The sequence below is a fragment of the Scleropages formosus genome, chromosome 16 (assembly GCF_900964775.1).
Source record: "Scleropages formosus chromosome 16, fSclFor1.1, whole genome shotgun sequence".
In the NCBI taxonomy this organism is placed as follows: domain Eukaryota; kingdom Metazoa; phylum Chordata; class Actinopteri; order Osteoglossiformes; family Osteoglossidae; genus Scleropages; species Scleropages formosus.
The window spans coordinates 22,326,080-22,338,365 of NC_041821.1; the positions used below are offsets into that span (position 1 = coordinate 22,326,080).

General features: G+C 46.2%; 1 protein-coding gene across 1 annotated transcript; it reads left to right on the forward strand.

Annotated features, from left to right (window-relative positions):
• The first annotated feature begins 4,334 nt into the window (after positions 1–4,334).
• Positions 4,335–9,859, forward strand: LOC108933717 (alpha-internexin-like). Its single transcript, XM_018750946.2, has 3 exons — positions 4,335–5,766; positions 6,743–6,867; positions 7,345–9,859. The coding sequence occupies exons 1-3, from the start codon at positions 4,711–4,713 to the stop codon at positions 7,619–7,621; spliced, it is 1,458 nt and encodes a 485-aa protein (XP_018606462.2). The 5' UTR covers positions 4,335–4,710; the 3' UTR covers positions 7,622–9,859.
• The last annotated feature ends 2,427 nt before the right edge of the window (positions 9,860–12,286 follow it).

The window sequence follows — 12,286 nt, forward strand, 5'->3', positions numbered from 1 at the left end:
TCCTCCAGGACCTGCGCTTACAGCCAGCCTACCTTAGCACTCCTAAGCTCCCCCAACATAGTGGCAGACACAGTCAACCCACCATTTCCCCCCGAAGTGGCCCCAGCGGTTACAGACATTATTTACAGATTTCCCACAATGCAACTATTTACATTAAATCAGTAACGTGGGTTGTTACAGTATTTTCTATGACATGTACTGTGCGCCAGGTACCTAGCGGCGGGAGGGGGCGAGATGTCGCATGGCGTCACGGCCTCTCGCGACGAAAACTGGCTCTTGGTACGTGGAATGTCACTTCACTTTGAGGGAAGGAGCCGGAACTGGTGCGGGAGGTTGAGAAATACCAACTAGATATAGTTGGGCTCACCTCCATCACAGTGTTGGCTCTGGAACCAAACTCCTCGATAAGGGGTGGTCCCTCTCCTACTCAGGAGTTGCACGAAGTGAGAGGCGCCGGGCAGGTTTGGGGATACTCACAAGTCCCCGGCTGGCTGCCGTACAGTTCGAGTTTGCCCCGGTGGACGAGGGGGTTGCCTCAAAGTGACTTAGGGTCGCAGAGAGGAAAACTTTGAATGTTGTGTGTGCTTATGCACCAAACAGCAGTTCAGAGTATTCGGCCTTCTTGGAGAGGGTGGGTGGGGTTCTGGACAGGGCCCCACCTACAGACTCCATTGTCCTGCTGGGGGACTTCAACGCTCACGTTGGCAATGACTGGGAAATCTGGCGGGGGGTGATTGGGAAGAACGGCCTGCCTGATCTGAACCCGAATGGTGAAATGTTATTGGACTTCTGTGCTAGCCATGGTTTGTCCATAACAAACACCATGTTCGAACACAAGGATGCTCATAAGTGTACTTAGTACCAGAGCTCCTTGGGCCAAAGGTCAATGATCGACTTTGTAGTCATTTCTTCGGACTTGAGGCCACAAGTTTTGGACATTCTGGTGAAGAGAGGTGCTGAGCTGTCAACTGATCACCATCTGGTGGTGAGTTGGATCAGATGGCGGGGAAAACTGATGGACAGACCCAGTAGGCCCAGACGGTTAATGAAGGTGTGCTGGGAACGACTGTCAGAGGACCTTGTCCGGAACGATTTTAACTCACCTCCTCCGGGAGAGCTTCTCCCATGTCCCGAAGGAGGTAGGGGACATGGAGTCTGAATGGACCCTGTTCAAAACCTCCATTGTGGAAGCAGCCAGGTACAGCTGTGGCCAAAAGCTTGTTGGTGCCAGCCAGGGCGGCAACCCGAGAACCCGCTGGTGGACACCGGTGGTGAGGGAAGCTGTCAAGCTGAAGAAGGAGGCCTTTAGGGCCTGGTTGGCTCTGGGGACTCCTGACTCAGCAGACAGGTACCGGCAGGCGAAAAAGGCAGCAGCGGCTGTGGGTGCAGAAGCAAAAGCCCGGGCATGGGAGGAGTTTAGAGAGGCCATGGAAAACAACTATCGGTCGGCTTCAAATAGGTTCTGGAGAACCATCCGGCAGCTCAGAAGGGGTCGGAGGAGTTTCGCTCAGGCTGTGCTTAGCAGGAGTGGAGAAACTCTGACCTCTGATGAGGACATTGTCGGGAGGTGGAAGGAGCACTTTGAAGAACTCTTAAACCCAAGTGATATGCCTCCCTTACAGGAGTCAGGGCCAGAGGCTTTCGGGCTGTCAGAGTCCATTTCCCTGGTGGAAGTCACTGGAGTAGTTGGTAAGCTCCACAGTGGCAAAGCACCGGGGGTGAATGAGATCCGCCCGGAAATGCCTAAGGCCCTGGATGTTGCAGGGCTGTCATGGTTGACACGCCTCTGCAATGTTGCATGGACCTCGGGGACAGTGCCCTTGGATTGGCAAACTGGGGTGGTAGTCCCTATCTTTAAGAAAGGGGACCGGAGAGTGTGTGCCAACTATCGGGGCATCACACTTCTCAGCCTCCCTGGGAAAGTCTATGTCGGGGTGCTGCAGAGGAGGCTCCGGCCGATAGCTGAACCTCAGATTGAAGAGGAACAATGCGGATTCTGCCCTGGCCGTGGAACAGTGGACCAGCTTTTCACCCTTGCACAGATCATTGAAAGGGCATGGGAATTTGCTAATCCAGTCTACATGTGTTTTGTGGACTTGGAAAAGGCCTATGACCATGTTCCCCGGGAAATTCTGTGGGAGGTGCTTAGGGAGTATGGAGTACCGGGGCCACTACTGCGGGCCATTCGATCCTTGTACATACGGAGCGAAAGCTGTGTCCGTATACTCGGCATTAAGTCAGGCCTGTTCAGTGTGGGTGTTGAACTCCGGCAAGGTTGTGCCTTGTCTCCACTCCTGTTTGTGGTTTTCATGGGCAGGATATTAAGGTGCAGTCGAGGTCAGGAGGGCATTCTTGTGTGGGAGTCGGAAGGTGACGTCTCTGCTTTTTGCAGATGATGTTGTCCTTTTAGCACCGTCACATGACTGCCTCCAGCACGCACTGGAAAGGTTTGCAGCCGAGTATGAAGCAGCTGGTATGAGAATCAGCACCTCCAAGTCTGAGTCCATGGTTCTCTCACGGAAAAGGATGGTATGCCCCCTCCAGGTAAGGGGAGAGTTTTTGCCCCAGGTGGAGGAGTTCAAGTATCTTGGGGTCTTGTTCACGAGTGAGAGAAGAAGGGAGCGTGAGATCGGCCACAGACTGGGAGCAGAGGCAGCAGTAATGCAGTCGCTGTACCGGTCTGTAGTGGTGAAGGGGGAGCTGAGCCATAAGGCGAAGCTCTCCATTTACTGGTCGATCTACATCCCTACCCTGACCTATGGTCATCAACTCTGGGTGATGACCGAAAGAATAAGATCGCGGATACAAGCGGCCGAAATGAGTTTTCTCCACAGGGTGCTGGGACTCACTCTCCGTGACAGGGTGAGGAGTTCGGACATCCGGGGGGAGCTCAGAGTAGAGCCGCTACTCCTTCACATTGAGAGGAGCCAGTTGAGGTGGTTCGGCCATCTGATAAGGATGCCCCCTGGACGCCTCCCTTTGGAGGTATACCGGGCACGGCCAACTGGGACGAGGCCCTGAGGTCGGCCCAGGACCCGCTGGAGGGATTATATCTCGCAGTTGGCCTGGGAGCAGCTGGGGATCACCCAGGTTGAGCTGGAAGAAGTTGCAGGGGACAGGGGCGGCTGGGCCTCTCTGCTCTCCCTGCTGCCACTGCGACCCTTTTACGACAAGCAGGACAGAAGATGGATGGATGGATGGATGGATGGATGGATGTACTGTATGTCGCTTTGGAAAAAGCGTCTGCTAAATGCATACATGTACATATAAACATAAATGTAAATCATGGATATCAGAAGCTGATAGTGTGATAATATGGAGTGATACTGTGAACGTTTTAAATGAGGCTGCGGAGAGGGAATCTAGATGGCCGTGGATCAGGAGAAGTGAGCCCAGGGTTCAACTGTGCCCGGTCAGATCACCTGGGAGGGTGTCCGATGTTGAAAGACCCAAAACAGCCTATGCCCCCGGTTATTATTATTATTATTATTATTATTATTATTATTATTATTACTGCAGAAAGGAGTCAAATTCTATAAATTACGTTGGATCAAAATCGCCAGCTAAGCAATAAATAATTACATATGAATAAATGCTCAGAAATTGCATGTGTGGTGAATTTCCAGCGAAACCCGAAAAGCCTGCCACGCGGTATCTTCTTGCAGCTTTTCTTTACGAGCATTTAGAGGGAACGGTGATGTGGTTCCTTGAAATCGCACATCGTTGAACTTAACATAGTTTCTCGAAACGTTGGCAGTTTCACTACGTTTGAATCAGTTTTCTGAGGTGCATGTTAATAAAACATCTGGGCTGTAGTCTTTTATAACGTCTTCAGTGCGCGCAGTACTGTGTGCGACTGGTGTTTGGTAAAAATGCCTGCAGGGGGCAGTAGTGAGCTGCATTCGGGGTGTACTATTTCACGGCGCTCTTTTAAATTTACTCAACAGTAACTACAGCACAACAATAAAACAAACTAAAGCTACGTAAAACATATTTTGTGTATCGCAACACACGATAGAATCAGTGTTCGGTAAACACGATTAATAAGTAGGATATTTGCATTTTTATTGTATGTCAACGGAGCAAAGACAAAATTATCTTCGTTTCATCGATGGCAAAAAAAAAAAAAAAAATACAAAATGACAAGACTCATCTTACGGTAAATTTTAATGCAGGTTATTTAGATTATCTCACCGAAGGAATATACTTATTCTGGGTTAAAAATGATAATATATTACTCAGATACAGAGGTGTGTTTCTATTATGTGAACTGATGAATGAATAAAGGTTTCAGTGAATTTAAGGTTTGAAAGAAAAACAGCAAATGCCTATAAACGATGTATAAAAAGGGTTAACCAATGGTTTACGACACCAGCCCTTTTTCTAGAGGAGACAAACGACTGAATATTATTTCTTGCTGACATCAACACTGCACCAAAACGGACAGTTCCATTCTCGAACCCTTACCTGACTTGAGATCAAGAAAAAAAAAAAAAAAACTGGAACACCTTCAAAAAGTGCTCCGATGATAAAGAAAAATACATCTGGACATGAAGTTATTGCACTTGGCTATTTTTTTTTAAATGAAGTCGTTATATCAGAAAGAGGCTAAAGTTTGCAGGGGGTCCACCTTAATTACTGGTTGGGTCGCCCAGGTATATAAAGAAGAGAAGACGAGCGCTCTTCTGCTCTTTCTCCTCGAACGCCAACATGAGTTACGGATCGGACATCTACTCCTCCTCCTCGTACCGAAAGATCTTCGGCGACTCGCCCCGCTATGCAGCCTCTCCGTCCAGGCTGAGCAGCGCCTCCTCCAGCCGGAGCTCCATCTCCTCCAGTGGCTTCAGGTCTCAGTCCCTCTCGCGTGCCTCGTCTCTGGGCTCCTACAAGAGATCCGGCAGGTCCTCCTTCTCGCCCATCCCCAGCGAGACCTTCGATTTGACCCAAAGCTCGGTCCTGAACAATGAGTTCAAGATCATCCGCACCAACGAGAAGGAGCAGATGCAGGGTCTCAACGACCGCTTCGCTATGTTCATCGAGAAGGTGCGCAACCTGGAGCAGCACAACAAGGTGCTGGAGACCGAGCTGGTGACCTTGAGGCAGCGGCAGAACGAGCCCTCCAGGCTGGCCGACCTCTACCAGCAGGAGATCCGGGAGCTGCGGTCCCAGCTGGAGATGGTCAATGGAGAGAAGTCCCAGATCCTCATCGAGAGGGACAACATCGAGGACGACATGCAGAAGCTCCGGGCCAAGTATGAAGATGAGATCCGAGCTCGCGAGGACGCGGAGCAAGCGCTCAAGGCTTACAAGAAGGACGTGGACGATGCCACCATCGTCCGCCTGGACCTGGAGAAGAAGGTGGAGTCGTTCCTGGATGAGATCTCCTTCATGAGGAAGGTGCACGACGAGGAGGTGGCCGAGCTCATGAGCATGATCCAGGCGTCGCAGGTCTCCGTGGAGATGGAGGTGTCCAAGCCGGACCTCACCTCCGCCCTCAAGGAGATCCGCGGTCAGTACGAGTCCGTGGCGGCCAAGAACCTGCAGTCGGCCGAGGAGTGGTACAAGTCCAAGTTCGCAGACCTGAGCGAGCAAGCCAGCAGGAGCAACGAGGCGATCCGGGCGAGCCGGGAGGAGATCAACGAGTTCCGGAGGCAACTGCAGGCCAAGACCATCGAGATCGAGAGCCTGCGGGGCACCAACGAGTCCCTGGAGCGGCAGATCCGCGAGATGGAGGAGCGGCACAACGCCGAGATCGTCGGCTTCCAGGTACGAAATCATTGCGCTGCGCAGTTCGTGGCATGATCGACGCTCACTCCCTGGCTGTCATAATTCATAATTCCGGAAAGAGATAATATATATAATAATAATATGCAATCACCAGTGACACATTCTGTTCAGTTACTTCATTACTCTTATTTCTTGTCACCAATTAATGATTAAATCCTAGTAGTGCGCAAGAGGACGGCAGACGTCAAGGCTCTCTTTCTGCAAACTTTATTTCCATCATCTTCATCCCTTTGTCGTCAGCAGGTCAAAATACCTCTATACCTTCGCCTACTGTTCTGGAAATGATTTCATGTGAACATTGGTTCATGTTCAGTTTTCCGAAAGGCTAAAATGTTGGGGGGTGGCACAATGTGGCGCAGCGGGCTTGACCGGGTCCTGCCCTCCGGTGGGTTCGGGCTTCAAGCCCTACTTGAGGTGCCCTGCGGTGGACTGGCATCCCATTCTGGGTGTGTCCCTTCCCCCTCCGGCCTTTCACCCTGCGTTGACGGGTTAGGCTCCAGCTTGCCGCGAAAGCGGTTTCAGCCTGTGTGTGTGTGTGTGTGTGTGTGTGTGTGTGTGTAGGGAGGTCCTAGGGAATAGGAGACCCCCTGTCCATGGTTCTGAAAGCTTGTTCCCCAAGGACAGCAGCCACATAAAGGGTGGTCCTAGGCAAGGTTGCACAAGGTCAAATCATGGTAGTAATAGAGTAATCGAAAGACACTCAGTCCACTGTTTCAGTTTTCAAGGCAATACCATCTTTTTGGCTCACAAGGATGCATGAGGCAACGCGACAATATCAGTAATATATTTAACCACCTAAATGGATGCACTGCTTTGAAAAACAGTGCATTTTTGCTCACGTGCTGTGTATTATTTGCCATCATGTGTGCTCTGGGACTAAATGTGCAGATTATCTTTGAATCTATCTATGTAGCCACGGTAAAGGAGGCATGAATATTACCATACTCGCATGCAGGACACAATCTGCCAGCTGGAGAACGAACTGCGCACCACCAAGAGCGAGATGGCCAGGCACCTGAGGGAGTACCAGGACCTGCTGAATGTAAAGATGGCTTTGGACATTGAGATTGCAGCATACAGGTGGTGTACCAAGCACTATTATCATAGTTTTTATTATGATCATTATAGCAATGTTTCCAATTACTATTAACACTTTAATGTCACTTATTGTGCTCATGCTTTACGATTGTATTTTTTTTGGGTAGAACACCATTCTGGTGGTGTAGCTTAATTTATTATATTGCGAGGAGCACTCATGTTGTTTTTCATATTCCTCACAAGACGATGCTCAAAGGAGTGAAAGAAGATTAATCTTTTATTTTAGCTGACACTATTGTCCAACATGACTTACAGTGTTAGACAAGCAACTTTGCAGTATTTTTCCAGTTTGAACAGCAGGGTATGCTTACTACATCTGTTTACGTTAAGAATCCAACTCAAGGTACTACAGCAGGAGCCCAATTTAATTGAACCAGGCACTTCGATGGACCTAACCAATATGCTACCTTATTATATCTCAGTTTGTGTCTGCTTCAATGTTTTTCTTGGTCTGCACAGGAAGCTCTTGGAGGGGGAGGAAACCCGCATCAGTTCCGGGATGACCTTCTCCACCCCTAACCCAAGCCCCAGCCTTAACTACGGCTACCAGACACGCGTCTACACCAGCACCTCCAAGAGCGCCAAGAAGGAGGAGAAGGAGGAGGAGCCGCAGGGCAAGTCCAACAAGGTGGCCACCCAGCGTGAGATGTTCGAAGAGATTATCGAGGAGACCATCTCCACCAAGAAGGTGGAGAAGAATGAGTCTAGCAGCAGCTCCCCCAACCAGAAGAACTAAAAAAAAAAAACCTTTGCCTTTCTCCTGCAGAGTGGTCTCAGAGAGGAATCCACCACAAAACCAACTTCACATTGCACTGTCCAACTACAGTAGTCTCTATAATCAGTCTCTAGAAACCTCACTTCTGAAATCTCATAAAGCACTTTACAATAAGAGCATAAATACTCAACAGATCTCACACTGGGCTCAAGTTTACATGGCACTATATATTACATGGATGTCATTCAGATCTAAGTGCACTGCCATAGGCCAAAAATGATTCTCGACACATTCCAGATGGTATGTGTGTATGTGTGAGTAGCGTGCACAGTCAACTAAACATATCAGAGCTGTAGCGTGTTCTACCCAGCATTCCACAAGCACAGTGTGACTGAATGAAAACACTTGTCTTTTTCATATATTATAGTGAGCTAGGTTTACTTCCACATTGATGAAGGAAATACCGTACGTAAAACACAAGGACAGCCTATTTCATTTGTTTAGACAGGCGGTGTAGTTTCAGACCTTTTGGGGATCTTGACAGAAGCCCTCAATTGCATCGTTATTAGAGAATGTTCAAAGGCCTACTCAAGATAGCGTGGTCACTGTGACCTTAATGTCAAGGACCGTTGCATCTGCATGTAACACAGCTGCCCGATGGCAGAGTCCCTTATTAAAATGGGCAAATGTTTCCCGACAGAATTGGAATTCCTCTCCAAGATTGCTCTTTAATGTATTTTTGAGTCTCTTACCTTGAAATAAGGAAACATGCTAATCAACTGTTAGTTGCATGATGTCAGTATTTCATGTTTGCATGGTGAATGTCAATGGGCTTTTGACTGTTTCCTCATGACCATACTGTAGAAAATGAAGGAGAGTGTTTTGTCTCCTTTGGCGTTCTCATCTTTTACCGTATTCCCATTAACAGAACGTAAAGCTGTGAAGGGAAGTGAGATTAACACCTTGGCCAGCGTGGTGGCTGACTCTCATCTGCATAAATTTCATGGTCTCAGATGACAGCTGGTCATTTTTCATGTGGTGATGCAAGTTCTTGTTCAGATCCGCTCCGCAGAGTTTGTGTGAACTCATGTGTGCTTACTGACACGCTCCGGGTGCCATGGACACCTGTACCGGTCAAGGATGGCTATAGAAGCCTCCATGTAAAACCTCAGCAGTGCAAGTTAATATTTCACACAAATGCATGAGGTTGGTAAGGAAAATGCTTTTGATCGGTAGTCCCTTTTTGTTAAAGTCAGCTCTTAGTTTCATGCACAATGATATTCTAAATATACTCTTAAGGATGCCTGAAACATCAAGACCACTTCATATACTGTGCTACCAAGCCTTAGTAATACAAGCAACAACTTAAAAGACCACTGATGTCTGATCTGACTCACTTTAGTTTGTCAAAATAATAATACATGTTCTTGTAAGACTGAGTCCACACTGTGTAACTTTTACCACTTATCACCAAATCACACCATAAAGGTGCAAACGAAGCAGATTTTCGCTTCCTTATATTCATTTTTTTGTCTTCAATGTAGCCGACCTGACTTGTATCTCCTACCCAGCAAATAGATGATGACACCTGCCCTAAAGAGAGCTGATGCCGGAGTGTCCATCGAAGTTAAGGTGATCTCCGAAACTACAGGTGGCGTGAGGCACCAGTTCACTGAAGGAGTGCTTAGGGCACAATGCCAAAAATTATTCTGGCTTTCAGAAAAAGCAATAGTTAAAATCTCCACTAGACTGGTGGAAGTGCATTCTTCCTGTGTCTCGCTGACCGTGACGACAACATGCCTGGTAACGGTTGACACGGCACCTATCCAAATATCCCACAGACGAAGCGATAGGTACGTACATTTGACCGCCGGAAACATAGCCACAACTTTCTTCGAAAAACAATCACGATTGCACTGCCAACCTTTTCTAGTGCATGTGCATCAAAGCATTCAGGAGAACTTTTTCTAGATGTAATGAAATAAGAACAACCGTAACCCACAAAAAGAGGAATGCTGTAGGTAGTAACAATGCCTTAACACCACCAGCAGTTGATCGACTGGCAGTCTGTTTGCACAGTGTTTGGTTCCATTAGGGGTGCGCCTTCCCTTTTCTTAGTCCAGCGTTACAGTTCCCGAGATCATGTCAGAAGAAAAGAAAAAAAAATTATGAATGTAGTTCAAGAATTGTTCCTTTGTCCGTTTGCTCTATGGCACATTCCAATAAAACCTTCAATTCTAAATCAATAAACACTGATGTTTTTGCGTCACAACTTTCATGTGCTTTCTGAACGTCATTTGCCAAGTCGCCTTGATTTGGGGTTTACTAAGGAAGATCTTAGTGGGGTCAAATAATTCTGGACTTTTCACATTGCTGTCAAGTGTATTTAGGAGATGTGCTTCTCTCCTCTGAACTTCTCCCTATTTATTGGGACAGTTATGTTTATAGAAATGACAAGGAGTTCTTCTTGTTCACTGATTATATCATCTCTGACTTTTAAGTGTCCCTCATCATACAGCAAGAGCACAGCACGGGTTAAATCCATCCAATTAAAAACTCCATAAGGCACTTAGTAGCTTACGCAGAATAAATGCTGGACTATAAGCCTTCCCCAGCTGTTGCTTACAACACAATATACCTTGCAACAACTAAGCAATAAAAGTAAAAAGAAACTGATTGAAGAGCTAACAACAAAATTTAAATCAAATATGATTCACAATATTATTGTACAGCCTGCATTTTAGGAGTAGGGTAGCATGGTTACCTTTTATTCATTATCGATAACCACTTCTCCAATGGAGGGATTGTGCTGGTCTAGAATTTATTCTAAAAGTATAGGATAGAGGTAGGATATAGGATGCCAGTCCATCACAGTGGAAATAACACACAATAATTCATTCAAATATATACAGTATGTACAGTATACATCCAATGGTAAGTTACAGTTAGCATTTCGACTGAAACACATCTTTAGACACACAAACACAAGGCAAGCAGACTTCACGCAGGCTGAGTGGGGATTGAATCTACGTTCGACTGTACAGTCCAGCTGCTGTGCTGTACCCTTACTACTTGATGTGCCTCCATCCCACCCACTGCACCTTACAGCTAAATCAATGATACTTTGGCTTGGTTAAAAATGTTTAAATACAACTAAATTGCTTTTTAACTAGGTATACAGTATATCCTAAATCATACATATAACTATATTCCATCTGAACGCCAGTGTGTGGGAACAATATGCGACAATTCGCAAATTCCTTCAATATTGACTTAAAAATAGACGCGCAAAAAAGTCACATCCTTCTTCACTATATAGTGCCTTATTAAAGGACACTTTCTTTGGTTTACCATTTTGTAAGGTAACAAAACCAAAACAGGCTTCTAACTCAAAGAAAATCTTACAATCATCATTCCAAACTGATGTTCAAAACATGCAGTAAATTCTTTACAGCAAAATACACTACACAGTTCTTGAGATTGGAGCTATAATACTACTTTAATATGAATCTTTCAACTTCAATTTCGGAATACAACAATAATAAGACACTTGTGTAGTACTGCAGATATGCTCTGTTAAATTAGTAATGTCCCTTTCTATAACTTTTTTTCTCAAGGATGAAATGTTTGGCTGCAGTTCAGCACTAGCTGTTACAAGCATGACAAATTAGTAAAAGCAAGTGTCAGCATATCCTGTGTGAATTTTCTTTCGTTTTCCTGGTTCAAGGAAATGGTGAATTGAAGATGAGATTGATGGCTCTTCAGTGACCTTTGGAGATTTCCAGCGGCCTTGGTTGACCCTTCTAACTCCACTGTGTGCGGGGGTGTGCGGGTGGGGAAGAAGCCAAGCTGACTGTGACGCACACTGCAGATCGTCAAAGATTTATACCCCTGCAGTGCTGCCTGCGGAAGGTGATGCGTCCCTTTATGCAGACACGCCCTTGTAAACTAGCGCTACAAACCAACCACATGTAGTGTGACAAGAACCTCCGGCCTGTGCTGTTTCAAGAAATTTATACAATCCCACTTAAATTTCCCAATGGGAAAAGGCACAAAAGACCAGCATCTTTTGTAAAACAAGTTAATTCTGTAGGATGCTGCAACAACTTAATTACCTTCTTATATAAAGCAGTGACAGTAAGAAGAACCTGAAACAAACCCAACCTGAAGTAAAGGAAATATCTTAAAAAAAAGACAAGCACAGCAATGGCTTTCTCCTCACAACATTTTCCAGTTTGCCCCACATGTACTTCTGCATCCATCTGTACCACCTCAGTCAGATACTGGCCTTCTGTGTGCAGCAGGAGACTGGTAATGAATCTTATGCAATGTGTGTGTCAGCTTTCCACTGGACAATGGAAAAAGGCAAAAAATGAACAGAATTTTACATCAAAAGGCAGTCTTACATGATTCAGTATAGTTAGCCAAGTGAAATTTCAAGGTACTACGATGCTGCAATTATCTTTATCGACGTAAGAAAATAAGAGCATTTTCACAAATGCAGAAGAGCTGTAAATGAAGTGATTCACTAGTGAGCTTGAATTATCAGAAGTGTGCTGTAATTCATTAGCGAGTCTAAGGTTTTTCTTATACATTATGAAGAATTTTTAAAAACTCTGACATGAAAGTCATGTCTGTTATACTACACCAGAAAGTAAGAGGTTAACAAATGCGGAGGCTGCTGCC